The 27812-nt window shown below is 31.8% G+C and overlaps 2 protein-coding genes across 10 annotated transcripts in view; both read left to right on the plus strand.

Annotated features, from left to right (window-relative positions):
* The window catches only part of LOC134265131 (receptor-type tyrosine-protein phosphatase kappa-like), a 189990-nt gene that overhangs the window by 24979 nt on the left and 137199 nt on the right, over window positions 1-27812 (plus strand). For 2 of the 9 annotated variants that reach the window (XM_062747371.1, XM_062747380.1), the window contains exons 7-23: window positions 1007-1138; window positions 1306-1419; window positions 1603-1708; window positions 2272-2372; window positions 2549-2715; window positions 3164-3251; window positions 3444-3520; window positions 3645-3681; window positions 4645-4742; window positions 5194-5322; window positions 5477-5619; window positions 6875-7010; window positions 7136-7285; window positions 7406-7505; window positions 7582-7655; window positions 8155-8280; window positions 8480-8602. In XM_062747371.1, the coding sequence (XP_062603355.1) occupies window positions 1007-1138; window positions 1306-1419; window positions 1603-1708; window positions 2272-2372; window positions 2549-2715; window positions 3164-3251; window positions 3444-3520; window positions 3645-3681; window positions 4645-4742; window positions 5194-5322; window positions 5477-5619; window positions 6875-7010; window positions 7136-7285; window positions 7406-7505; window positions 7582-7655; window positions 8155-8280; window positions 8480-8602 (1901 nt within the window). Of the gene's footprint in view, window positions 1-1006; window positions 1139-1305; window positions 1420-1602; window positions 1709-2271; window positions 2373-2548; window positions 2716-3163; window positions 3252-3443; window positions 3521-3644; window positions 3682-4644; window positions 4743-5193; window positions 5323-5476; window positions 5620-6874; window positions 7011-7135; window positions 7286-7405; window positions 7506-7581; window positions 7656-8154; window positions 8281-8479; window positions 8603-8728; window positions 8848-9115; window positions 9252-10896; window positions 12049-27812 lie in introns of those variants that run through there. The other 7 variants (XM_062747379.1, XM_062747376.1, XM_062747375.1 and 4 more) reach the window with 7 other exon arrangements.
* On the plus strand, window positions 16300-27585 carry LOC134265133 (delta-like protein D). Its single transcript, XM_062747381.1, has 8 exons — window positions 16300-16529; window positions 18117-18350; window positions 23214-23465; window positions 24378-24509; window positions 24753-24887; window positions 25197-25334; window positions 26859-26888; window positions 27199-27585. The coding sequence occupies exons 1-8, from the start codon at window positions 16466-16468 to the stop codon at window positions 27483-27485; spliced, it is 1272 nt and encodes a 423-aa protein (XP_062603365.1). The 5' UTR covers window positions 16300-16465; the 3' UTR covers window positions 27486-27585.

A 27812-nucleotide genomic window follows, 5' to 3' on the forward strand; every position in this document is an offset into this window, starting at 1 on the left:
AAACATCTATTTTGCATTAAAAGTGTTGGTAGAATCCCACTGTCCCGTCAGTAAAATGATTATTCCAAACATTCGCACCAAACCTTACCCGATGTTTTGAATTTTTCACATATGAACCGAGATTTGTGGTAAAACTATGCTTAATTTGGGATTTTAGCAGCACTTTTCAAGTATTTTAGGAGGAAAACTTTAACTGTATAAATCTTATGTTTTGAAATGTACAGCTTATTGTTGTTCTGTCGCATTATTTTTGTAACAAATGATAGAGGAAAGGCCGACCGGAGTATGTATATAGTTAACTAGCTTCAAAAGAGAATATAATCGATGAAAAAAATAGCCTCCTTTTTTATGAACTAAACTCCATATGAATTTCACGAAATATTCACTATATTTGCTTTTAAACTCCATTTTACGTATATTTGTACATGTTGTCTCAGCCAAATTCTCTTTAATGGACATGATCAATTCCAAAGTCACTTGATGTATGACACACTTGACACATATGACGTCATCGGTGGTAGATTTAATCAAAATGACAGAATACGGCACAGAAAATTAAGAACATTATTTTTTTGTTAATTTTTACACTACTCTTTTCATTTTCTAAAGTTCAATTACATTTTTAAATACCAAATTTACGAAAACTTGTGTTCTAGATTTGACGTCATCTCGCCATCTCTGACGTTATAATGTAGCACTGATTTTAGTCAAGATAGAATATTCTGTATGCTTCCTTATTCCCCCTGCGAATACATACTCATCCAAAGAAGCCACAACTTTCACTTCAAAGTACCAGGTGCATGTCAATGGAACAGCTGCTACACATATTCTCTTTCGACTTAGGTCAGTCGCGTTCGAGATTCAAACTCACGATCTTCCGTTTACGGCAATCTACCGAATAAACTTCATTGGACGGTGTTATGAATCTGCATGAAACTACATTTAAATGTTCTAAGTCTCTTTACTTATGGAAGTGTGAACAAATTGAATCACATTATTCCTTCAGTATGCAAAGATGGCTTCTATGGTGAGAATTGTTCAAGTTGTGGGAGCTGTGTGAATGGAACCCTTTGTAACAACATAACAGGAATTTGTCCGGACGGTTGTGAACATCATTGGAATGGAACTAAGTGTGACGGTAATTTCAAAATTCAAACAAACCTTTTTTCCGAATCTTTGACAAGTCAAATGTGTATGCTACTATTTATCAAATTTTATATCAATTGTGGTAATCAAATAACTACAACACTTTATTCATAAATTTATATTTTTTGCTATAATTTTTAGTAATTGTGTATATTACAGAGTGCGTCGATGGATACTATGGATCTAGTTGCATAAGAACGTGTGAAAATTGCATCCAAACAAAATGCACAAAAACAGGATATTGTCTGCTTGGATACAGAGATAATATGAAAGGTTTGAAATGTGATGGTGCATATCTCTTTTTTTTTCTCTATAGCTAGTATCAATATACAAACATTTCACACAGAAGTTTTTAACTCAAAGTGGTCATAAAAAGATAATCAAGTTTTCCAATCCAAAAAAAATTTTGAGTTTGTAATTGTAATTTGTTACATATAATAGTAAAAGTATTTTTAGAAAACAATTTACCACTTGGAGGGAGCACAGCCGGAATTATTGGAGGGGTCATTACGTCGATCATTATTGCGGTATTTGTTGTGATCTCCTTAGTTATTGCTGCAAGGTAGGTTGATTTGATCACATCATAGAAATGACTAGAAGTCTTTTTACAATGCTATGCATGAAATCATAAAAGAAATTACTAAAAGTAGATAAATTTTGCGATATTCAATCAATTCTATAGCCATAATAATTCATATTTAATGCCAACATTTTTTTTCTAAATAGACTATGTCAATCAGAATCCCGAGCATCGTTTTCATATCATTTTGTGGTTTTATACTTCATAACCCGAGCTTAGTTTTCATATCATTTTGTGGTTTTATAATTATCGTTAAACATTTATTCCAACACTGAGTTGTTTACGGATTTTTTTCCCAATCATGACAAGGAGCACCTGACGGGTGTTACATGTACCGATTAGCGTGGGATGCTCACTCCTCCATGACACCTGATCCCACCTCTGACGTGTTCGAGGCCCATGTTTGTTCTTCTCCTGATTTGAAGCATTTAATTGTTTTCTGAGTTTAAATACCTTTTTATACTTTAAAATGCATTTCCTTATTAGCATAATTGAATTCTTATGGAAACATAGGAATTAAAGCATAAAATGTATTCCTTTTTAAGACGACGGGTTTTGCATAAAGACATCAACGAAAGAAGAATCCTTGCAAAGACTTTTGAAGAGGAAAGCAATAAAATTGAAGAAAACCCTTCAGATATAAATAGTAAGTATTACTGCACTACAGAAAATCTTTACGGAATACGCATATTACTTCTTAACAATAACATTTCAATTAAAGAATAAACAAGTATTTATTTGTTATTTTATGCATCACCGGGGAAGGGGGTCTAGGTAACACTATGATATTGAAATTTGACTTTTTGTTTTCATGTTTTACAGGTGATTTAAATCAAATATCAACTCAAGAATCAAGCATTGACATTGCTGGTGATTGTGTGTATTACAATACAAATCAAACAAGCAGTGATATCAAAATTGAAGACCTACAGAAAAGTATAGCAACAAAAATCGTTGGTGAAAAGTCCCCTTTTCTTTTGGAATATAATGTAAATTTTCATTATATATCTAATTAATAAATATGAAGCTTTTATATATTTCCCAATATTTCCCGGAAAATACCATAATTCCAAGGAATTACGAGTATTTCTCAGTTTCCTGGGAAATATGAGTATTTCCAATTTTTTTGCCTACCCTAATATACATGTTAATACATCATATTTTGATGTTTATTAAGTTTTATTATCCGTGTGTATAAGAAGGTTAGAAAATATGGCTATCTACTAAAATGAATGTTCTGCTTTATTTTCAACAATCTTCTACAAACTTTGTAGAATACATATATTAACAAAAAAAATTTCATGTATTAAAGAAGTCTACAAGTTACCCAGTCTTCCTAACTTAACATTCTTTCATTATGTTTCGTTTGCTTTTTTCGAGTTTGTCACAAATACTTTATTTTGAAACAATTTGTTCTATTTTCAAAATCAAATCAAGAGACTTCCTCATGGGGACGTAAATAAATGCCACACGGCTCGGGAGAAAGAAAATCTCGTCAAGAACCGATTCAAAACAACATTTCCTTGTAAGAATTATTTTTCATGCACAAGTCATATTCATTGCATTTGTCATAGTCAAATTAAAAAAAATGAACAACAAACTCTTAAGATTTATGGATGCTTTTTAATTAAAAGGAGATTATGAGTTTCTTATTAAAAAAATGAAATATTTTTATGAAAATCTTATAGGGACATTTCTACAACACACTTTTTTTTAGATGAACACTCTAGAGTTATCCTCAAAGAGAAATGGAACAAAGACGACAATGATTACATAAATGCAAACTATGTCAGGGTAAAGGTGTTTTATTTACAAAATTTGTTATTACTATGTCAGGGTAAAAAAAAAACAATATTTGAAGAAAATATTTCTGAACTTAAAATATTCTTTGGATTGTCTTTGATTATTATTTTTCTAGGATTTGAATGGTGAAAGTCGCTTCATTGCAACACAAGGTATAAGTCTTTTCTTTTTTGCGTTTTGCAAAAAAAATCTTTCATAAATCACTAGCAAACACCTCTCTCGTCTCGCCCAAACACATTAGAATTAAGGAAATAATGCCAGTACTCTCTCCTGCTATTTAAATTTGATTTATATCGTTACATCTAATGAGGTATAATTTCAAAGTTAACATAAATTGAATATATTTAAGCTTTTTGTATTTTCAGGTGAGTTAAGGCTGGCTATACATTTCTATGTACATGAAGTGATAAAAATAAACAATGGATTCATTTTCTTTTACATTCCTAGTTCATTCCTAAGTCATGTTATTGTCATTTTCTATTATGACATGAGGTAATATTTTTTTTACTACTCGCAGTAATAAAACATATCAACAAAAATCTTTGGCAAAATTGCAATATCGTAGTATTTAATTTCATATATTTTGTGTATTATTCTGAGAAGATCATTTTGCACATGAATAGAAGTGCTGCACAATTCCAAATCAATTTTTTCTCATTGGATAATTTGACTGGGATTTGGCCTAGTTTCAATTCACTTCAAAACTTTGCAAAAAGGTAGCAAATTTTTTTTTTTTGCAGTTATATATCTTCTATCCTTGGAATATTCTGCTTAAAAAAAACACTGTCTCTGTTCAGAATAATGGGGTATTTTTGTTCTTAAATGTTTGTCATTATATGACGCCATAGTATAATTGTTCACGTGGTCTCTTTCAGTAAATCATTTTCAAGTTTTTCCTGTATAACAGAAGATTTAACTCACTTAAGTTCATGCATTTTTAAAACATTTCTTCTTGGTATTATACTTAAAAAAACAACTTTTTTATATTCCTTCTCTCATAATACATGTTTTCCTTTATGTGCACCACATCAAATAAATTCATGAAAAAATAACATGTAAAAGCTGTCAAGACTTGCGTTGAATATGAACTGATTTAATTTATATTTTGCCTTCAGGTCCTTCGAAGAATACAATAGCAGACTTTTGGAGAATGGTATTACAAGAGAATATTGATTGTGTTCTAATACTCACAAATATTGTCGAGAATGGAAAGGTATACAAATTATTAATTATTAATATTTATAAATTATTATTAAAAACCAAGAGAATTTATAATTTTCTTCATGTTTCAATTAAATTTTTGTACATTGTTTTTTTATGTTTTGGGCCATTTTTAAATAATGTATGCCCAGTTGCCCTTTCCTGACTCAGAGTAAAATTATTGGGTCGATAGGTGGTTTGGAAAACCTTTTTTTTCCAGAAAATATCAATATGTTTGTTGACGGTATAAAAGGAATTAGAAAAAATTAATTTCCTTCAATGTGAAAAGAAGATTTTTAGCCGGGCCATATTTGTCCAACCGGTCATGAGTTGGCAACCAAACATTTAAAAAAAGATAACCCTATATATGTATATTTCTTGCATGTTTTTTTTTTTTTTTGTTTTTTGCTTGTTTCAGGCTTTTTATTTGTAACTTTATATTTGCATTTACATCATTAATTTAGAACAAATGTACTCAGTATTGGCCAAATAAGGATCACCCGATGAAAATTGGTCAATGTAAGGTTTCCTTGTTGGAAGAATCTGAATATGCTTTCTACACAGTTCGAAAGCTGTCAATAAAGAGGCAAAATGTACGTTATATTCTTAGGTTACTACAAACTACATATTGACAAAAATATTAATATACAGCATTGATTCATTTTCCTTAATAAGACGCTTTATTTTGCAATAACTTTTATTGGAACTTCTAGACGACTGCATTTTAAATCTCACCATTCCTTACAGCCAAATGAACTGAGGACAATTACCCAGTTCCACTACACAGCTTGGCCAGACCACGGAACCCCAGAAGAGATAGAACTCGTTCAGTTCCACAGAGCTGTTTTGAAAGTATGGCAAACTGGACCTCCATTATTGGTTCATTGCAGGTAAGTGATAAAAAAATAAGTAACAAAAGTAAATAAGAAACACAAATGCTGCTGAAGATATAATGAATTATCTCATTTAAAGTCATATTAGCTCTTCTGGTTAGAGACCAGACTTGCTTATGCAATAGCAAAGTGTCCATTATTCGTTTTTCTGTCTGTATTTCTTTTTAATGTAATTTTTAATTTGACTTTTACTTTTATTTTCTTTTTACTATAATGTGACAATGTATTTATCTCCGTCCTCCTAAAAATCAGTATATGCTTTGCCCTTTCTAAATTATATCGAATTATTCACCCAAACATTGCAAATGATACATGTATATTGTACTGAGTGAATTCTTTTAACTGGGTCATTACGACCTCCTTTAAATGAATGAAGATTTAATTTTGATTTAATTTTTTCCTACTTTTTGTTAATTCTTTTTATTTCATTTTCAGTACTGCTGTTTTTTTTCTTTATACATCAAAATATCTAGCTTAGGTTATTTGATCTCGCACATACAAAATTAAAAGTTAAACATAACCTATTAGATATATCATAAAATGCACTACATAAACAAAATAACAAAGAAGATTATCAGTTTTTTGTAGTTTGAATTTTTTACACGAACGAGAGAGGGTTTTTCTTATATTCACACTTGCTAGGCAAGAGTGAAAATATTTTTTTAAAAATCTGTGAAATTTCCATATTCAACAAAACATGAATGGTTTGTTTATTTAACTTTCTATGATTTTCCCTTTTCCACTGTCTTTTGTAATATATTGTCAAAGGTTATATGACATTAATGTTCAGCTCTTAGGATGGCATAGATTAACAATGTAAAATGAAAAATTTCACAAACATGGATTTCAACACTTTAGCAGATTAGGTCATTGTCGGAATGATTTCGTACCGTCTCTCCTTTTAATAACAGACCAAAGAGTTATTTTACGACACTTTCTAGTATAGTTAGTTCTGCACAATTCTGATATTCTGTCACGCTGTAAAAGTATGTCATTTTGATATGCTTTCATACTTTACTTAAAAAAAATAAAAAAAAAACTTTCTTTTGAAAACGTTTTTCACTGTTGAAAATATAATGTGTCACAGGTGGTGAAAAGTCAAGTCTCAACCAGGAGCACTGTCACGGTATATCAGAGGCCCCGGATTTGAGTCTCGGTTGAAACTTGACATTTCACCATCTGTGACATATATATGTACTGTATAAAATTTCACAGGAACAAACAATCAACTACATGAACTCTGACCTTTCAGTGCCGGAGTGGGTAGAACGGGAACATATATTGGTCTTAATGTGTTACTACAACAAGGGAGAGAAACGGGGCGGATCAACGTTTTTGATTTTGTGAAGCAAATGAGAGAGGACCGTATGAGCATGGTTCAGACAGTTGTAAGATTTCATCATGTGTTTACAAATATACTTATAATATATATGAAATTATTTGTTTCAATAATGCCATCTCAAAATGCCCTTCTTTTGTTCATAGTATTTACACCATCAGTATTTCACTACAGGAGCAGTATGTGTTTTTACATAAAGCCTTACTTTGTGGATTCCAAGATATAGAGACTGTGATATCTGAACATGACTTTCGAGCAAAAGTACTCACGCTTTTGAATGATGCCTCGCCTTTTAATCAACAACAACTGAACAAGGAGTTCCAGGTTAGATGAATGACCAGGTGGTATGACCTAAACCCTTATCGTTTAAAGTGACCACTCGTTTACATAGCCTGATCATTTTGTTAAGCTTTGCATTGTATTTTACATTTGAATGCTTTTCAGTTATTAGTGGCTTTGAAACCTGTTTACGATATTGAGACCAAAGAAGATGCTTTGAAACCCTCGAACCGAACCAAAAATGTTGATATGAATATTTTACCAGGTAGGATTTGGTCACATTATCACCTGCACTTATTATACCTATTATGCTCATTCATTTGAATACTTGAATATTTCAGCATCAAAATACAGACCCTTCATAACAACATATGTACGAGGAAGAAATGACTATATAAATGCAGTTTTCGTTTCCGTAAGTATCATCATTTCGACTTCAATATATAAGGAAAATTTATCTCTTAAATAATTGTTTTTGGTTTTGTTTTTAATGAGTAAATTTTCTTTATATTCATTCAATTAGTAAACGCCATTTCTAACAAATTTTGTTTTATGAGTTAAAATGCTATTAAGTCGTTTCGAATTAAAAATTTCTTTAAGAAAATCAAAAGCATTACACCAAATCTAATTTAAAAAGAATGTATGACAGAGACAAATTAGATGATTTTTACATTTTTGGACAATTTTAGTACTACAGTAAAACTCGGTTATAACGAAGTCACTGGGACCTGTGAAATTACTTCGCTATATCCGTAATTCGTTATATCCGTATATGGAATTTGTTAAATTTATATAGCTGGGGATCCAAGATAACTTCGCTATATCCGTAAATTCGCAACATCCGTGTTCGTACTAATCGAGTTTTGCTGTATACGTAAAAAAGTATCACAGACAATATCTAATGAAACTTTCAGACATTTACGAATCCACTAGGATTTATTGTTACCCAGAATCCTCTTCCTGATACTGAGGTAGATGTATGGAGACTGTGTAAGGACCATGACGTGGAATCAGTGGTGGTTCTAAATGACGATAATGTGGTAGATTACTTTTTATTTGGAATACATCACAGTCTTCTTTTTTTAAAATACTGTTCTGACAGACACTCTGGTTTTGTAAACTTTTCGAATATTGCTTTATTTAAATGTTTAATTCCTGTGTATTCGAAAGATTCCTATGTTTTCCATTGTCTAAATGGTAAAAACTGCAATAAACAGATGTTAATTCGTTTATAACAAGGGAACTAACTGGCTTCCCAATGGAGGAGAAAAGCAACAGTGTAAACCTTTTACCATAAGTACTAAAAACAATGGGTTTGACAGTGATGGTATCCAACAAGATCGTCTTCTTATATCAACAGATGTAAGTCGATTATGCTGCTAAAACTTAAGAAAGTTTGTTTCTTTATTTTTCAATAATTCTTTTGAAAGTTTAATTTGGTTTCTTAACCATAAATTATATAAGATTTAATGTGTTTCATGAACCAAGGATTATAAATCGTATGTTGAAGTCTTCCGAATTCCATCTGAAAATGATGCCGCTTTACTAAAAGTAGCAAAACTGCTGCTAGAAAAAGGAAATGCATCAACATCGCTCGTCATAAGCAGGTAAAAATATATTGTAACATATGTGTTTAAATTCTTTTCCAAATACTAATATGAGAAACTGACGTCCATCGAAACGATTATTTCGTACACTTTGAAAATAAGATATTTAAAAAATCATATCAGAATTGATTGCAAATGCACTCTACAAAGATCTTTGATATTAAATCTTCTTACGTGTATGTTGTTAAATCGTTTTTATTTTAATGATATGTAATGCTTCCCAATCGACGTATGGACATGTTATTATTAATTTATTTTGAATTTAAAGCAATGGTGCTGGTCCAGCTGGGATATTCTGTGTTTTATATAACGCCCTTGAACAGCTTCGTATGGACGGAGAGGTGGACATATTTACACGAGTCCGACAGATCCAGACCAGGCGACCAGAAGTCATCACAACGCTTGTAAGTTTTGATTAAATATGTTTGCAATCAACATTCTTCTAATTGTAAAACACACCAACAGTCTTTTTAAAAGACATTGCATTAATATAACTTATTATGACCTATTTTAATATATATTTTCTGACATATTGTATTTCAAACAAATGGTATAATTAATTCTATGATAAATACATTGTATTCATTTTCAAATTTTTGTCATTAATATATCTGTTATTTTAAATAATATGCGGAGCATACTGAGTTTTTTTATGCGCCCGGATAAAAAGATCCGGACGGTATACTGTTTTGGTCCTGTCTGTGTGTTTGTCTGTTTGTTTATCTGTTGATGCGTTTTTCTGTCTGTTGTCAATTTTAACTTCACAATAACATTTGAACCGTGAGAGACAGAAACTTCTTATTTGGTATGCGACTTCATATTTGGAATGCATACTCCATTAACCATGTTCTTGCAGATGACATCAACGCGGGTATGTTAAGGCAGCACATGGACCAGAATTCGGCGAATTAAGACTTTTTTATAATTATGTAACACTAATAAATCGGAAAAGACAAGCATAATACGTTTGTTGTAATTATGCATTCTATAGACTTCAATGGGACTTATACTACATGAAGCACTTCATCACGACGTCACCACATGACGACTATAATTAGAAAATATGCCTTAATGAAAAAGTGAAAAGTTCAACACTACCCCGGGGATAATTAATTTCAATTTGTAATAATAATTATGTAAAAACATCTTTGTACCATGAAAATTGCTGCTAGAATCTTACTGTCCTATCACAAAAATAATTATTCAACACTTTCTGACAAAAAATTCCCAAAATTTTTACATTTTGTTCATAACATCGAAAAAATGCATTAATTCCCGTAAACCATACGATTCTAGCAGCACTTTCCAAAAACAAAAGAATAAGACCTTTAGATAGAAACAAAAATTAAGTTTCAAAGTGTGCGGCGTAGTGTTGAACTTTTGCATCTTATTTGTAACGAAAGACAGAGGAAAGGCTGATCGGCAAGTAAACACCTTTCCTGCTTTAATTTTACGAAGAAATTGTTGAAGTATATCACAATACCTTATTCATAAGCTTTATTCCCACATGAATCACACATGATATTAATTCTAAATGCTTTTAAATTCCGATTTCTTGTGTTTGTTTACATGAATTCTCGTTACGTTTCACTTTCTCTCTGCTACTGCATGATCTACAGTCATGACGTCACGGGTTTGATATTTAACCCCTGTGATAACTACAGAGACCCAGAAACGACAAAACTCTGTTTGTTTTATGCCTCTGCATATTTTGATTAATTTTGACGACCTCAAATGAATCTAAGATATCGATTATAAGAAATTGTTATCTCTAAACTTCACGTCATATAGCTTACTATGACGTCATATCATATAGGCAAGTAGAATATTTGGTTGTTACCTTAACCTACCTGCGAACCTCAAGGAGAGATCGATCATAGGCATTTATGCCTACTGTTCAGTCCATTTCTAAATGAATAAAATATATTTTAAACCAATGATCTTGTGACCTTGACTGTGACCTATATGCCTAAAATAGCTTTTTGAACTTTGTGCACTAGTGTTTCACAAAAACAACTTGTTTCCTCCATGCTCTTCTTTGTATTACAGGAAGAGTACCGCAGGTGTTACCAGTTACTTGTTGGATCCGTTTCATCGGAGGGGATATATGCTAATGTTTGAGTCATACTCAATAATGTATCTTCAATACGAACAATAAAAAGTTCATTCTTCAATTTGGATTGGAAAAATTCTAAAAAGGATCTGTTTATGTAAATTACTTGAACGAAAATGTAATTCATTTAATTGAGTTCAGTTACATTTATCATTATCAGAATCTCTTTTAATTGAAATTTATGTATTACATTTACTAAGCAAACTGTTTTCTTTTCTTGCATAGAAGAAATTATACTTGGAAAATATTATACAATTATAGCCTTTTGATGAGGTCAATCCCTCGATATATAGACTTTAAAGAAAGTATATCGTGCTCGGTCGATATGCTTTCTCTAGGGTCTATATATCGAGGGATTGTACCGACACAAAAGGCTACAATTGTTTCATTATTTTTTATCAGTTGATAAGAAATGTCTTAAAATCCTTCTCTATAATACTCAGTACCTTCTCATACAAGGCATTGTTATGTCATTGCATTATGACGTCACAGTAATAAAAACAGCTGCAGTATCTATTTTTAGATACATCCAGTCTATAAATACTATTGTGACGTCAACACTATTGTTGCATCACAGAAAAACATTCTAATTTTAGAAAAAGCGGGTTTATAAATTTTCAAAATAGAAACATCCAGTCTGTAACACTTTTTTATACTTGATCATGTGATCCAGTTTGAGCCAATCAGATAGTTGAAACAATAAGGAAAAACAATTATAGTTTACAGCAAAACTCGGTTAGTACGAACACGGATATTGCGAATTTACGGATATAGCGAAGTCATCTTGGATCCCCAGCTATATAAATTTAATTAATTTCTTATACGTTTATAAAGAATTACGGATATAGCGAAGTAATTTCATGGGTCCCAGTGACTTCGTTATAATCGAGTTTTGCTGTATACTTCAATAAATTACAAATATGGACAAACTCAGTAAAAGTTTACAGATGAAAATAAATTTCAGAATACGCTAGCTTAGTGCTTAAAGTATTATGTAAAATTTTTAAAAAATTTATACGAAGCCAGGTGAATCTATGAGGATTTTAACAATTTTGCTTTCCTCTGAAGAATTAACTAATATTTTCCAGGTTTTTGTTCTTTTAGAAAATTAGTGCTACTGAAAGATAAAAGAATTGTATCATGATTACTCTTGTTGTGCTTTTTGGGGGGTGGGGAGGGGGATGGAAGGTATTCTCCAAGCCCAAGAAGAAAAACAATTCAAAGAAATATTAACTTTTCTAAAAACTGTGACATGATGATATTAAGTCTCCTCCATATAATAAATGTGTAGAAATGACGAAAATTTGTCAGGATCTTAAGTCAATTAAACTTTACAGAATAGAAGCGGAGCAAACACGGACCTTCAAAACATCAGGGGTGGGATCAGGTGCCATGTAGGAGGTTTTTTTTCCTGATAATTGGTCACACCCGCTGTATGCTCCTTCTCATATTCGGGATTAAGGAAAAATCCATCGTAAATTCAGTGTTTAAATAAAGGAATAACAATAAGTATGAAAAACGTTAGTCAGTATTTGACTCAATGATAAACGGTATTTACCGACAAGGTCATTATATCGACTATAGATCTTATGAAATGATGATTTTTAAACGAGACTGGTTTTCTGCTGTCAACTTGGCACTCTTAAGCATTCTTCTACTCGATGGATCCTGACTTCCAGCAAGTTCATCTCAGCGGTGACATATCCAACTGGATGAATTTTCTGTTGCTTCTCCCAGTCATCTTGCTGCTTTCTTGAAAAATCTTTCTGACACATCTAATCGCGTTAGCAGCTTCCACACTGATTGCGCTAAGAAATTTCTACAGCTTACCTCAATACAGCCAGACACTCCAGCCTTTATACCTGCAGTCTGCTAAGAGATCTGCATTCTTAAGACTCCTCCTCTCTTGTGCCACCTCACAATTTTCTTCCCATATATATAATAAAATGAAAAAAATAGTAGAGACAATAGCTATTGATTTAATGATTTATAATTAAGTGTATATCGTTGAACTTGGAAACTTTAGTTTCACGATATTTTTCTTGAAGTGAATTTCTTTTATTTTTCTCAAAATATAGGAAGTATTATTTAATTCTTTTTCTCCTTGATTTTGATTTTATGCATTCAGTCTGAGACTATAAGATACCATTCTATGGTCAAATTACACTTTCCACTCGGCGAGAAGAGTTTTGAGGCTGATTATGGAGATAAAAGAAAATTAAGACAAGCATGCCAGATATGTTTGTGTAGATAAATAATCGTAGAAGGCATAGGTATGAACAGTTTCCCCGTGCATTTCCTCTGAAAGTGTAAATGAGCCCAATTCTACGGGAGGGGGTACTCAGTGTACATCGGAGTTAGATACCTTGTGTTATTATTATACTATGTGTCAAAAATTTATTTCAGAAAAAAGTGCCTGTAGTGCTGGCACGAAAAAGATAACTCCAGGCCGACATTTGCAACCATCCACCAGAAAGTGGTGGTAACTTAATATGAAACTTAAATCTTGAAAGGGACGTAAAAACGGACAAACTAACAGATTTGAAATGTATATGACGGAGATTCAGACAATATGTGCAAACAATGAACAGTATTCAATCTCAAAAGTCCATTTAACATTACAAATTAGGAACAGAACAAAGAATGGCCACTAAAAAGTTGAGGGGTTATCATCCCCTGCCGATCGGTCATTCCCAACGTGTACTCTTTGTCATGTTTTAAAAATAACCAAAAAAAAAACATGCAAGGATATGTTTCTGGACGTTCCTATCTGACGACGATAATGGATATTTATTAGGAGTCATGCTCATGTCTTTTAAGCAAAGAAAGCCATTTCAAAACTAGGGGTCCTGTGAGCAATAAACTCAGTAAATGATACCCCCGCCTCCCCTAATGTCCATTTTTGCTAAATAATGTTTTACCGTAACTTGTAAAGAAGAATAACTCGTGGTATCTAATGTTATTCTGAAACCGCCATACCTCACATCATAAGTAAGAATATAAAAGCAATGTCCGTGTTTTGCTATGGGAAACCGAAAATACATGTACGTGTCTAATCAAACAGTATAATAGGAGGTACACAATAAAAATTTGTAACAAACATTCTGTGAAAGATACATAAAATTCCACTCAGTTGTAAAAGAGAAGTTGCGGATGGGTAACCCAAAACGTACCAGACAGAGGGACGAATGGACGGACAGCTAGACGTACAGACGAAGGAACATACCGATTAATATATACCCTCCAACTTTTCAAGCCGAGGGTATAAATTTTGACTGATTGAATGTTGTTTTACTTTTTTTTCGATAGTTTTTCACGCATATAAAGACGTCACCATAAACCATTGAAGGGGTTTACATTTAGACCTCGGCCGGGATTTATAAAACTTCTTGATATATAATTATTTTCCCAAAATCACTTTTGCTATGCATTTTTACTTCATTTCTATACCTTTTACTTCAATTGGTAGAAATACTTTAAGGTTATTTAAAAACATATTTCGCACTTAAGTATTGACATAAATCTAAGTGTCCTCCAAAGGAATCTAAAGTAGATAAGAATTCTTAATTTTTCTTTATCAATAAAAAACAATAATGAACAAAAGAAATTTTAATCTTTTAATTATGAAATTGTTCTACAACAACTAATAAAACTTTTTTTACATTGAGATATTTATCAACTGGTTTGATCCTTTAACGTATAAACCTCCTGAATTCTACAAGGGACTTGAAGTCCGTTCATTAATATTTTCATATATTTCCTTTTACTCTGTCTGAGTTATTATTGATAAAATCTATTTTCAGATAAATTGAATGGTTCATGAGCAAGGTAACCTACATTGTGTTCCTGGAACAGCCAGAGTTCTTATTGCATAGTGAAGTACCAGGTTCTTCACCCTTATACAGAACTATTTTGTCCCTGTTCCTCATCAAAATTGCTCTGGACTGCTCATTTTCTACTAGTGTCTCACTTCTAACCTTTGATCTTTTATTACTTCAGTAATAACTTTATTACATGGCGCTCTCTTCTTTAGCTTTTTTTTTGGATTTCAACAACCGATTCCGTCCAAAAAGGCCTTGCAGCTGCCAGCGTCTTATTTTTATACTCATGGATCACTCTACCTACTGAGAGGGGTGCTCAGCCTATTGGATGAGTCTATTTCTAAATATCCCTGCCGGTTCCAAGGAAGTGGACAAAGCCACATACGCTATCTATTACAATACAAATGTGCAATGTTTATAACATGGCTGTACATTTCAGTTATGATGTAATAGACATAGAAGTAAATACAGCCATCATAAAATATGTACATTTTTTGTTCTGGAATTTCTTTGCGTAACTATGGTGACATTCAGTGTTCTAATTTTCTCAGAATTGAACTTAGCTAAGAATTAAACTTAGAATTTTTATGAATATTTCTTTTCTTAGCAAAGAAATACACATAAAATTTTTATGAATATTTTTTTCTTGGCTAAGAATATATTCATGCTTAAGTATGCATTTGAGCATAAACCTTAAAGATGCTCAGAAATAGATTTGAAAATAAAGATTTTCTCAAATCTTCTTTATAATATCACGACTTACATATTACGTGTACAAGGGTACATGTATTTCACAAGAAAATATAAAAAGAATCTTATTTCAGCTTAAAGGTTTTGAAACTTCCAATGTCTGGTCGGGTTTGATTGGCTTGCACAAATTAGAATTATATTCTTAATAAATAAGAAGACTGGCAGTTTTGTTGTATATAAAGGAAAATATTAAAACTATACTCTAGAATATTCAAAGTGTAACTTTTCGAAAGTAAAACGTGTTCAGTGTATAATTTCAGTCCGTGCTCAGTGGTGTGTGCAGCCTTTAACAATTGAACAAACATGGTGTTTACACAAAGCTTGTGTCCTGTTTACAAAATAGTTTATGTTTCACGGGTATATTCAATTCGTTAAACTCTGAACAGAGCACTGACCTTGAACTGACGTAGTTGTACCCCTACTTAAATGGACATAGAGTTTTATATGAACAGAGGATAATGCAAAACAGGGAAATTGTTAAAGGCGTTTATTACACTTTATGATAATTTTTAATCGATTTTGTCATTTTATCTTTTCCATTGTGGGGAAAAACGTCCACTTGAAATGTTACATAAGAGGTAGTTTATTTGATTATCATAAAGAGAAAGGGAAACATTTTGTTTAAATAAAAGATCACTAAAAGATCCTTGGTTTCGGTTCCTTATAAAATACGAAATCATAAGGTATTTATTTTCATTATTTTTTTTTTACATGGAACATTAAGAATATATTTAGTGTAACAATGAATAAACAATAGATAACACGGGGAAAAATAGCAAATTATAAAAAAAGAAATAATTCAGAATTCTTTGTTTCCGTTCTCGGTTTTTTTTTTTTTACGTTTATACATGATACATTTGTGAGGATATTATATGTTCTCCTTTTTCATTTTCTCAAACGATTGACAGGAATACAGTTGCATATTTGGAAGAGGATGAAAAAATTGTCCAAGTTGATGTTTTTTGCTGTTCTTTTCGTTGTTCCAGCAGAATGCTTTGGTAATTTTTTGTTCTCAAACTTTGGTGTAAAGATGATATAATTAAAATGAGACTTGTATTTATGTAGTACTTTCATGGACACTGTATAAACCTAATATATACGTATTTTTACTATCAATAGCTACAATTTTTTTTTTGGGAAAATTAGATTTTTACTTAATTTTCTTGGTTTTCTTTTAATTTTAATGAAGAACCTATTTCGGATCAATCTTTTTGACAGGATTTTCAAACGTTTTAAAATGAGTAATCAGCACTAGCAAATTTATCGTTAAAAGTAAATGATATGTTTCCATAGAAATGAATGTTGAATACTAGCATGTGCACATTGGAATGATCATTCTACATAGTTAATAAAACTTTCAGCCATTTTAATGATCCATGGTAATTTTTTATTTGTTATTTCGGCACTTCTTGAGACTTTTTCGCTCATATGGAAACGCCACAACTTGTATGTGTAAAGTTCCAAATTTTGTTTATTACTCGGCACTTATGGCCATTGAGCAATGATAAATATTTTTCCAGCCAGAAACATACTGCGACACAGGACCTTGATTTATCGGGTTCATCCGAAGAATGGGTCCAAAAATGGGGTTCAAACCCGCGACGTAAGGATCAACTCCTTCCATTATGACAGAGGTTCTAACCATTGCGGCACTCGGGCGACGATAAATCTATATAAAGGGAATATAGAAAATCACTAAAACATTTCTTCAAACATCTTCGTTAATATTTCATTCAGTGAACAATATTCAGAAATATTATTCCAAATCAAATTCTTTTTTCTTGCATTGATAATATTTTTAAAGGCTGTTTAGTCAACCTGTAGCCCTAAATTTGGAATTATTTACAAAAAATCTTTGTGGAAATGTTTTCAATTTTAAATTCATATTGTCTATATAGAAAAAAAAACCAAATGGTAACAAAAAATGATTAAACATTATGCATTTCCACTCAAACTAATGAGAGAATTTTTTCTTTATTAATGTGAATTATAGATCTGTTAACCATTTTCTACTTACAAGGGATTTAATGATTAAATGAATGTTTTAGTTATACCTTCAGGGTTATATTGAGAATATTTTTAAAAAAAAAATGTATATTTCTTTTTTGAAAAATAAATATTTTAGCAAAATATTATACGCGAATCATTAAAATTTCAAAGTAAACAAATGATCATGAAAATCAAAATGCATCCTTAGTCGATAAAAATTTCAAGTATTAGACAAATCTTTACATGTAATAGATCTATGATTCAGACGACATTTTATCAAAAAATTTTACTACAGCAAAATTAGGTTATAACTAAGTCACTGTGACCTTTGAAATTGCTTCGCTGTATCCATAATTCGTTATAACCATATAGGAAACTCATTTGATTTATATATAGCTGGGGATCAAAGATGATTTCGCTATATCCGTAAATTCGCAATATCCGTGTCCGTACTAAACAAGTTTTGCTGCATCTTAGCCTGCTTGAATGCCTACTTAAGAGTTGCATGCCATTTAGGAGGTGGACGAATTATTGTATTGAAAAAGAATATACAGTGTAGGCAACTTGTTATGAACATGTTTGGTTATTATTTGTAGAAAACCTTAGTCTACTCTCAGAATATGCAGGCCAGCCGGTACAGAGTGAATCTTATAGGTACCCTGCCATATACACAGCCGACAAGGCAGTTGATGGATTTCTTCAAAGAGATGTTGGTGAAGATACATGTAGTATTACTCTGGCTAATACACATATTCTCTCAGCATGGTGGAAACACTCACTAAAACGCATGGCCAATGTAGCATTTTTGAAAATTTTCTTTAGAAATTCAAGTAAGCCTTTACAGTTTCTTCATGTTAAAGAGATGAAAAGAAAAAAGAAATATTTTTTAAGATCAAAAATCCAATAATGTAAACTAAAATCAAACAGATTTAACTAATAAACAGCAAAAAAAAAATGCGAACTCATGAACATACCAGAGGTATAGTGTAGTATGATACAGGTATAGTGTAGTATGATACAGGTTGAAGAGAATACTCAAAATCGGGTGTTATCCGTGAAATGGCGAATAATACCCGATATTAGGGTATCGTTGAATTCGCGAAATCGGGTGTAAGCGGTGTAGTAAAATCTTTATAAATCTTAAACAATGGGATTGTGCATTTTGCCGAGTTAACTTTCATCTTGATAAAAATGTTTTCCTATGGTATCGCTAGCCAGGTAAGAATTTGGAAGCTATACGATTAATGCACACAGAAAAACAAATACCTGGGGAGCTTAGTACATTTCATGATATGCACCCAAACAGGTGTTCGTTTTACTTGATATTTTTCATAATGTTAAGAGTATTAACATCTTCTTCATGTTTATAACCAGCACAACAGAACTGATAAATATCAGAATTCGGAAAGAACTAAGAACTCTAACTCTTGATTCCCGCCTACATTTTGCACCCATTAAATTCAATATCAATGGCAATTTGGCCATTAAATCTTTGTTTAATACAAAGAACGGTTCTATGGTAATTGATAAATCATTTTAATTCCAGCGCTAGATATTAAATTATCATTAATTCCAGCTCTTGAAAAAAGGGGGGTGGACGATATTTTCTAGTGAAATCTAACTTTCAAGAATCACCATATTTTGAAATATTCTTAAACATGATAAAATGTATCTCATATTTTTTTCTTTTGTTCTACGCAAATAAATAAAACATATATGAATTAATAAAATACAATTATTTAGTTGTAAATAGCTATAAAATTGGTGAAAAATCAGTATTTTTGTCGTTTTTTGTATATAAACTTATGTCCCCCCTGTGAAACACAAAAAGCTTTGGCATATATTTGTAAAATGACAGTCCATATTACCTGTAAAAAGGAATTTTTGTTTCACGGGGGGGGGGGGGGGGGGGAGATGTTTTAAAAATATTTTCTGTTTTCCGTTGATTTCTATAGTGGAAAACACAAGTTTGACCAAAATTATAGAGTTATCTCTCTTTGTTATCTCAAATAAGTAACGTTTAATGAAAATTCATATAAATATCTTTAAAAATTTTGAAAATCATTCGAATATGTTAACTTTTGAGAATTGACTTACAGGTAGGCGGTAGAACAATACTATCGTTCATAGTTCTTTGTGATAAATCCACATCAACACGACAAACATAAAAAAATTGTAAATAAAAAAATATATTCGGAAACATTTCACACAAAAAATAAGAAGTTCTGTGAGCAATGAGATAACTATATGATACAACCTGCCTCCCATATGAATATAATACGGTTGTTACTGCTTTCAGGGTAAAAAAAAAATCATTTTTTCCTTGTCCGATCGCAACTAAATTCTTAGACCACCTCTGACAAGTGAAAAACAACCTAGAATGTGTTCTGCGTGTGTCCAAGGGACATCTTTCGAAATAATTGATTTATTTGTTATTACAGAGTTTTGTTTTTGTACTAAACGTCATTGACTGTCTTATATATTTTGAATATCCATTCCATAACAAAGAAGGGCGCTTTGTTCACCTTAGAAAAATCACATTTCCTAAATTGCCGACTTTGGTGAACAGAATCTTCAAAATATTCGTGCCTTAATTGTTTATATACCGAAACAATCCAGGGAAAAAAGCAACCTTATATTTTCTACCACATTGTGATACTACAAGTATTGAAATGGAATTGAAAACTAAAATTCCTGTTTATTATTTAACACATTTTTTCAAAATAAGATTACGTTATTGCCATGAGAAATAGGTATCACAGATAAAGAACTTAAAGAAAAGAAAACAAGATGTGTCTGTGATGCCCCCGTATGGCTACATAGCGAAGGTTAGCGAAGGTTAAGCTTTCTCAAATGCAGATCAAAATATGTTGGTACCTAAAGTATGGCCTTTACACAAGAGATACAAATGTAAAATACAAAACACTAGAACCACTTGTTCAAAGGTGATGACGAAGATTATCGTTTTTAAGGTAGTACAAACTCCGGGGTCAAGGCCAAAGGGTCAAGGTTGTTGGTTACTAAAGAAAGGCCTTGTCTCAAAGATTACATATGGGAAGTATGAAAGCGCTGGCCCTTACCGTTCAAAAGTTATGGCCAAGTTTGTAAAATGTAGGTCAAACTCCCAAGTGAAAGGGTCATAGTTTTTGATTTCTAATGAAATGTCTTGTCTCAAGGATTACATATGTGAAGTATGAAATCTCAAGCCCATACTGTTCAAAAGTTATTGCCCAGGTTAAAGTTTGTGAAAAGTAGTTCAAACTCCAAGGTCAAAGTCAAAGCGTCAAAATGGTTGGTATCCGATGAAGCGCCCTATCACAAGGATTACATATGTGAAGCATGAAAGCCCTAGATTTAACCATTCAAAAATAATGACCAAAGTTAAAGTTGTTTTCCTAGTTACGGAAATATCGGGGTCAAAGCGTCAAAACTGTAAATTTTAAATGAAAGGTCTAGCCACAAAAAATTGAAAAATGAAATTCCTAGTATCTACCGTTTAAAAAGTAGGACCAAAGTAAAAGTTTGGATTTTTGTGTAAAAATTGGTCAAACTCCAAGGTCAAGGTTAAAGGGTTAAGGTTCTTGATATTAATTGAAAGGTCTTGTCACAAGGACTAAATATTGAAGTATGAAAGTCCTTATGTTATAATGTCTTAATTATGTTAAAGATTATATTTGAAAAGTAGGTCAAACTCCAAGGTCAATGACAATGCGTCAAAGTTGTTGGTTTCCAATGATGCGTCTTTTTACAAGAATTACATTTGAATTATGGAAGCCCTAGTACATAAGTACAAGAATATCCGAGGTCAAAATCAAAATATCAAAGTTGTTGGTACTCATAAAGAGGACTTGCCACAAAGATTATTTATATGAAGTATAAAAATATTGGTATCTACTATCCAAAAGATATAGCCAAAGTAAAAATATAAAATTCTTGTGTAAAAGTTGGTTAAACTCCAAGGTTAAGGTCAAAAGGTCAAATCTGGTGGTACCCAAAGAAAGGTCTTGTAATAAAAAAAATACACATGTGAAATATGAAAGTCATAGCTCCACTAAATAAAAAGTAATTGGCCAGGTTAACGTTTCGCGGGCAGACAGACAACAGACAGAGAGACAGCTAGACAGCTAAACAGACAGCGAGACAGACAGACAGACTGGCAGATGGACAGACACGACAAAAACTAAAACCTCGAAACTTCGTTTACGGGGGCAAAAAAGGGTATTATTAAGTTTCCTATTCCTGTTGCGAGACATACTGTCTAGAGCCATAATTATTATTATGATCAAGGTATTAAATAGTGATATGCTAAAATAGAGAACAGAAGGGGAATGTATCCCGTCTATCCAATAGTATTGTAAAAAAAGGAAGTGGCTACAATTTTTATGAAACTTTTATTTTCGATTAGGAATTATATTCCTAAGAATTAAGACAAGAGTTGCCAAGGCGCAATTGAACACTCCATTTCAATTTGTTTATTAACATGAAAAATAAGTAAAATCTAAAAAGGAAATGTGAAAAATATACTATATAATTCATATCTAAATATTACCGTACCTTGATCTAAAGTAGAAATGTATAATTAGCACATGAAAAGATGTACACATTTGACTTTCATTTATATCCCACCTCCTTCCTCGAAAACAAAAATAAAGCCAAAAGAAAATCATTTTCACATGAGATCTTGCTCTTAATTTTCACACAAATACATGGAATAATGGAAAAATAGCGTACCTTGCATCTATCAAAATGCAACTAAAACATTTGGGGTGTTTTTGAAAGAAATATCCATGCTTAATTGATAGGAAAAATTCTCTTACAAAAAGCACACCTTGAATTAGTTATTTTCAACCTGTTTCCCCCTGTGTGATTATTTTATCTTATTTTTTTTCACTTTAAAATAGCAATGGTATTCTTTATCGATGAGATATATAATTTATGACTGCTATAACTGTAATTTCCAACTGGGGATTAATTTAGATTTAACATGAAAAGGACTCCATGGAATTTTTCAGTAAAAAGCACATAACACAGCGTTAGTCGTTTAATTTCTTTTAAGTCTCACATTTCGTGAATAATGAACAAATTAGAAAATTAAGCTGATGCAATACATTGTCGGAAAAAAGGCACATGAGATGTATAAAGTTATTTGATTATGAAACATATAAAGAAAACGAACCGTTTTCAAGATTAAAGTCCATTAAACAATACAAATTAGTAGCAGAGCAAATACGAACCTCCAAAGCATCGGAGGTGGGATCAGGTACCATAGAGGAGTGAACATCAATTGAATATTATAATATATTTTACATCCCAATTGTAAAGATCCATTACATAAGTAGAAAAGCAAGAAATATAGTGAACAATTTTCCATTGGATTCGATTTGTAACCACTTTCTTATGACTTAAATTGCTTAAAAACATTTTTTTATGTCGATATCTACGATGCATAATATGAAATAAACTCTTTTTTCAATACGTTGTATTTATACAGACATATGACGTAAAAGGAAATTATATATTTTATTTTGCTCCTTTTTGATCTTGTTATTGCAAAGCGCAAAAAGGTAAAGAAAGAATGAAAAATCAGTTGTATTTGACATATCAAAAGCTATCAACGGTTTTTTTCTATCTTAATAATCAGTGATTAAAATATTTTCATGTAACTACTTAATGGACAAATATCTTCATTCCAGCTGTTAATCGACATACGGGGTTTTCAGTATTTGTTTTCAACGACTCATCCTTTATCCCGCCATCTAATTCTGGAGAGATTGTATACAATAACGACCCCTCTGTTTGCCCTACGGAAGAGATGATGATAAAAGTGAATAAAGTGACACAAGGATTAGCTTTGTATAATTCAAAGGATTCTCCTCTGGACACAAACTGCACAGGATATGAACCAACTTTTGCTACTATTGAAATTTGCGAAGTATTAGTTATTGGTATGTGGTTTGTCAAAAATATTTCTTAGAATTATTTGTTTCATATGAAGGATTAGGACTTACTTACACAAACGGTTTATCTATTTTAGCGAAAACTAGATCAAGAAGCAATAGACTCCTTTTGTGGGGAAATATGGTATGAAAACCCGACTGTGTGAAAAATTTCTTGAAGATGTATTAACAGTCAATATAAGACACCTTTCCACAATGTATAATTTCACATCAGCTTTTTAGATCCTTTATCCGGTGTCAATCTGTATATCTGCCTGTTAACTTCTTACATATTTAATTCAACTTCCATAATTACTTATGTATTTTTCACAACTGAATTGCAAAACGTCCCCTTTAGACAAATGTTATACCAATCTAAAAATAAACGGATGGTTTCACTTCAATTTTATTAAAGGACTTTTCGTAAGAACTTCTAAAAAGATTTGAAACAGTAAATGTGTCATTTTAAAATTAAACATATTCAAATTAATTGGGTACAGTGCTATGATTAATCTACAAAAGGGGGTAAAATTTTAAGTTAAAGCTTTAGTAAAATATCAATTTACAACTTTTTACCTCAACAAATCAGGCCATGATTAGACACATATTAGCATGTATAATGTAATAATTGTAAGAATATACACTGAACTTGTTCAAAACATAATCCTGGGGAAAGGATAGGGCTTCAATGAAAGATCAAAATATTACAAAAGATATATTGGAAAATCATTTTTTTTCCCTTAACAGCTAAAGTAACACTTAAACATCCCTATGTCATGAAGATATAAATTAACTATGTAGAAATATATCTTCTTGAACAAAAAAGAGATTAAAGGAATATTTATTTGAAAAATGTAACAGACAACACTTAAAAAAATAGATGACTTTGATAGCCCTGTTGTTTGCAGCTTATGATTTCAGGTTGTCCCTTGCAACATTACGGGGGAAAGTGTACACCTTGCTATCAGAGATGCCATGATAAACATTGTGACGCATTTTCTGGTTCTTGTATTTATGGATGCAACAATACCTATATGACTTCATTGGATTGTTGTAAGTTTTTTTTTTCCGGAGCAGAAAAATAATGCAAAAAATAAAAGCAGCTAAATTATGTAATCTCTTACAGTACCCACAAATGCTATATTGATGTCCCTCATTCCCTTTCCTTTGCTTCAAAGGTAAATTCAGTCCTGAAAAAAATTCAATTCTTTGCAAAATCGTGGAACGAATATAAAAAAATAACGTTTTGCATTTTTGAATATGTATAAAATGCCATAATTGTTTTGTTAATCACAGCATGCATACCTGGACATTATGGAAATTTTTGTGAGGATGTTTGTGGGAAATGTATCACTGGAACCTATTGTGATCAGTATGCCGGGGTATGTCCAAAAGGATGCTCAGAAAACTGGCAAGGCGCTAAATGCGATGGTAGATAAACAAAAAGATAATAATTGAATAGAGCTAAATCATAGTTTTGGTTTCCGTTTACTGCTTATAATTGTAATCTTCTTTTCACACCACTCCTCCTGTTGTTTAGCAAGTACAACCAGGGGAAAGAGTATGAAGTACCCTGTTACATACCAAGAATCCTTTAAACATGAACTTAAAACTTTCTTTTGGGCTAGGGTGGTCAAGGCTATTTTAATTTTTGATCTAATTTGCAACTTCAGTGTACCAGCTGAAGCAATAAAATTCAGGTCTAAAATATTCGAATAATAAATTTTACGGGACTTTCAGAATGTCAAGATTATAAATATGGACCAAACTGCGTGTTTGATTGTGGCCACTGCAAAAACAACACAACCTGCTCAAAAACTGATGGGAGGTGTAGTTATGGTTGCGAATCTGGATGGAGCGGTTCCTTTTGCTTGGAACGTAATATAGCTTATTTCAAAATAATAAACCGCTAGTCAATAAAAATTAAAAGGAAAATGTGCATCTAAAATTTTAAGACGATAGTATAACAGTATTTTTTCAATACTCAAAAAAAGTTTTCTTTTAAATCTATGCTGATATTATTTTTAGCTCAACTGAGCCAAAGGCTCAAAGAAGCTTTTATGATCAAAATGTGTCCGTTATCTGTGGTTGTTGTTGTTGTCGTCGTTAACATTTCATATTTTCATCTTTTTCTGAAGACGCACTGGATCAATTTTAACCAAATTGCCACAAAGTAACCTTGGGTAAAAGGAATTCAAATTTGTTCAAATGAAGGGCCACGTTTTCTTCCAAAAGAGGGATAATTTTGAATTAGCAAAAAAAAATTAATGGCATCTTTTTAAAAAATCTTTTCAAGAACTACTTGGCCAGGAATTATGAAACTCAATGGAAGCATCCCCAGATAGTGTCAATTCAATTTTGTCCAAATCATGACCCCGGGTGTAGGGCGGGGCTGCAATGACTAATCAAAGTTATGTTTAGGAACATATAGGAAAATTTTTTTTAAAAATTCCTCAAGAACAGCAAAACAGTGATTGGTAAAATTTAAATGGAAGCATCTGCATGTAGTGTAGATTAAATTTTGTATAAATCATGACACCCGGGTTTAGGGTGGGGCTGCGATGGCTAATCAAAGTTTTACCTAGGAATAAATAGGAAAAAATCTATTGTAGCCCTTTGTTATTTTGGTTCTTTTGGCCTTAGAATACTATTTAAAATCACTTATAATAGTGGAGTCAAATTTTAAAAAATCTTCTCAAGAACAGCTAAGCCATTATTTGTCATATTTATATGGAAACATCTGCTGGTGTTGTAGATTCAAATTTGTACAAATCATGACCCAAGGGAAAGGATAGGGTGGGGCAACTATGGACGATCAAAGATTAAAATAAGAATATATCGGAAAAGTCTCTAAAATCTTCTTGAGAACATCAAAGCCATGGTTGGTCATATTTATATTAAAGCATCCTCAGGTGGTGTAGATTCAAGTGTGTTAAAAAATATGACCCCCGGGGGTAGGGTGGAGCCACAATGGACGATGAGAACTTAGCATGGGAAGAATAATCTTTAAAAAAATCTTCTAAGGCACAACAAAATTGTAATTTTTCATATTTATGTGAAATCATCCCCAGGTAGTTTAGGTTCAAGTTTGTTCAAAATCACAACGCCCAAGTAAGGGCGGAGCCACAATGGATGATCAAAGTTTTATGTAGGATTATGGGAACAATATTCTTCTCAAGAACAGCAAAGTCATGGTAAGTCATATTGGGAGCCACCAAATAGTTTAGATTCAAGTTTGTTTATATCGTATCCGCTCCACCTTACTCCTTCTGCCTTTTTGTGGTAGATTGAGACCACTCAGGCATTTAAGCTTTTAAATACTAAACTGATTTTTGCTTCTTTTTTCCTAACCACAGTACGCAGGTGAGTGATGTAGCCCCTGGGCTTCTTGTTTTCTTTCAGTACCACCGTTTACGGCGAAAGCAGATGCTGGTAAGGAAATCTAGTTATTACAAAACTTACAATGAACAAGTAAAATATTTTTAAACAAACGATTTTTTTCTGAGTTATATTTTCCTAATAATTATCAAGCTATCAACTTTCAGGAAACTAAATAGTTGATGTTTCATCCTCTTTAAAATTTGTCAATATTGTTATGAAAGGTGTTTGTTTTTGCCTGAATTTTTAAATATCACTTAACACAGACATGTCAAGATTTTTTTTAAAAGATGAACATGGTCAAACACAATATTCATTTTTTCCTTTTATATATAGGCCCCTATACTATGATTTTTTTATACAGGTGATTGGTTTTTGAAAACTCCATCAATCATTACCCTTGTTGGTTCATCACTATTCGTCGTCGCTATTCTTAGCATAGGAATACGAGTTTTATACAAGAAAATAAAGCAAAATGACATGAAGGAAATTAAAGAGGAATGCAGTGGAAAATCAGATTCAAATAAGGATTCAATGCGCTACATTTGTGGCCAAAATGATGTGACAGGCGATAATCATTACTATAATGATATGAATTCTAAACAAATCGACTTCTATGCAAATGACACCATCCTGTATGAAAATGTATGAAATGTTTGGTTTTGTAGATAAAAAAAAAAACAAATATTTGTCGTGATCAATGATTCATGCAAAATTAAAGTTGACAATTCCGTATTTAAAAAAGTGCTTTGCATGGGTTCATTTTCATAAACGAAAAATTGTTATATTATTATAAAACACAGGAATTAAATTCATTTTTTTCGACCTAGGACATTTTTGCCAACTCTTTTTGTCATTAAAGTTCCTAATAAATATACAAGCGTGAATCGTCGTAGTTCATCGAATAAAAATGTCATTTGACATTTGCAAATAATTTTGTAATGAAACATTCTGAATGTACACAGAAATACTCTGAAG

This window comes from Saccostrea cucullata, unplaced genomic scaffold, assembly GCF_032062105.1.
Source record: "Saccostrea cucullata isolate Sc308-1 unplaced genomic scaffold, CSIRO_AGI_Scuc_v1 ctg585, whole genome shotgun sequence".
Classification (NCBI taxonomy): Eukaryota; Metazoa; Mollusca; class Bivalvia; order Ostreida; family Ostreidae; genus Saccostrea; species Saccostrea cuccullata.

Excerpts from the sequence above, each read along its gene's own strand:
- LOC134265133 (XM_062747381.1), top strand. The coding sequence starts at position 16,466 with ATGAAAAAATTGTCCAAGTTGATGTTTTTTGCTGTTCTTTTCGTTGTT. Across the intron at positions 18,351-23,213 it reads AATTTTCTTTAGAAATTCAA|CTGTTAATCGACATACGGGG; the intron begins GTAAGCCTTTAC and ends TCTTCATTCCAG. Across the intron at positions 23,466-24,377 it reads TTGCGAAGTATTAGTTATTG|GTTGTCCCTTGCAACATTAC; the intron begins GTATGTGGTTTG and ends TTATGATTTCAG.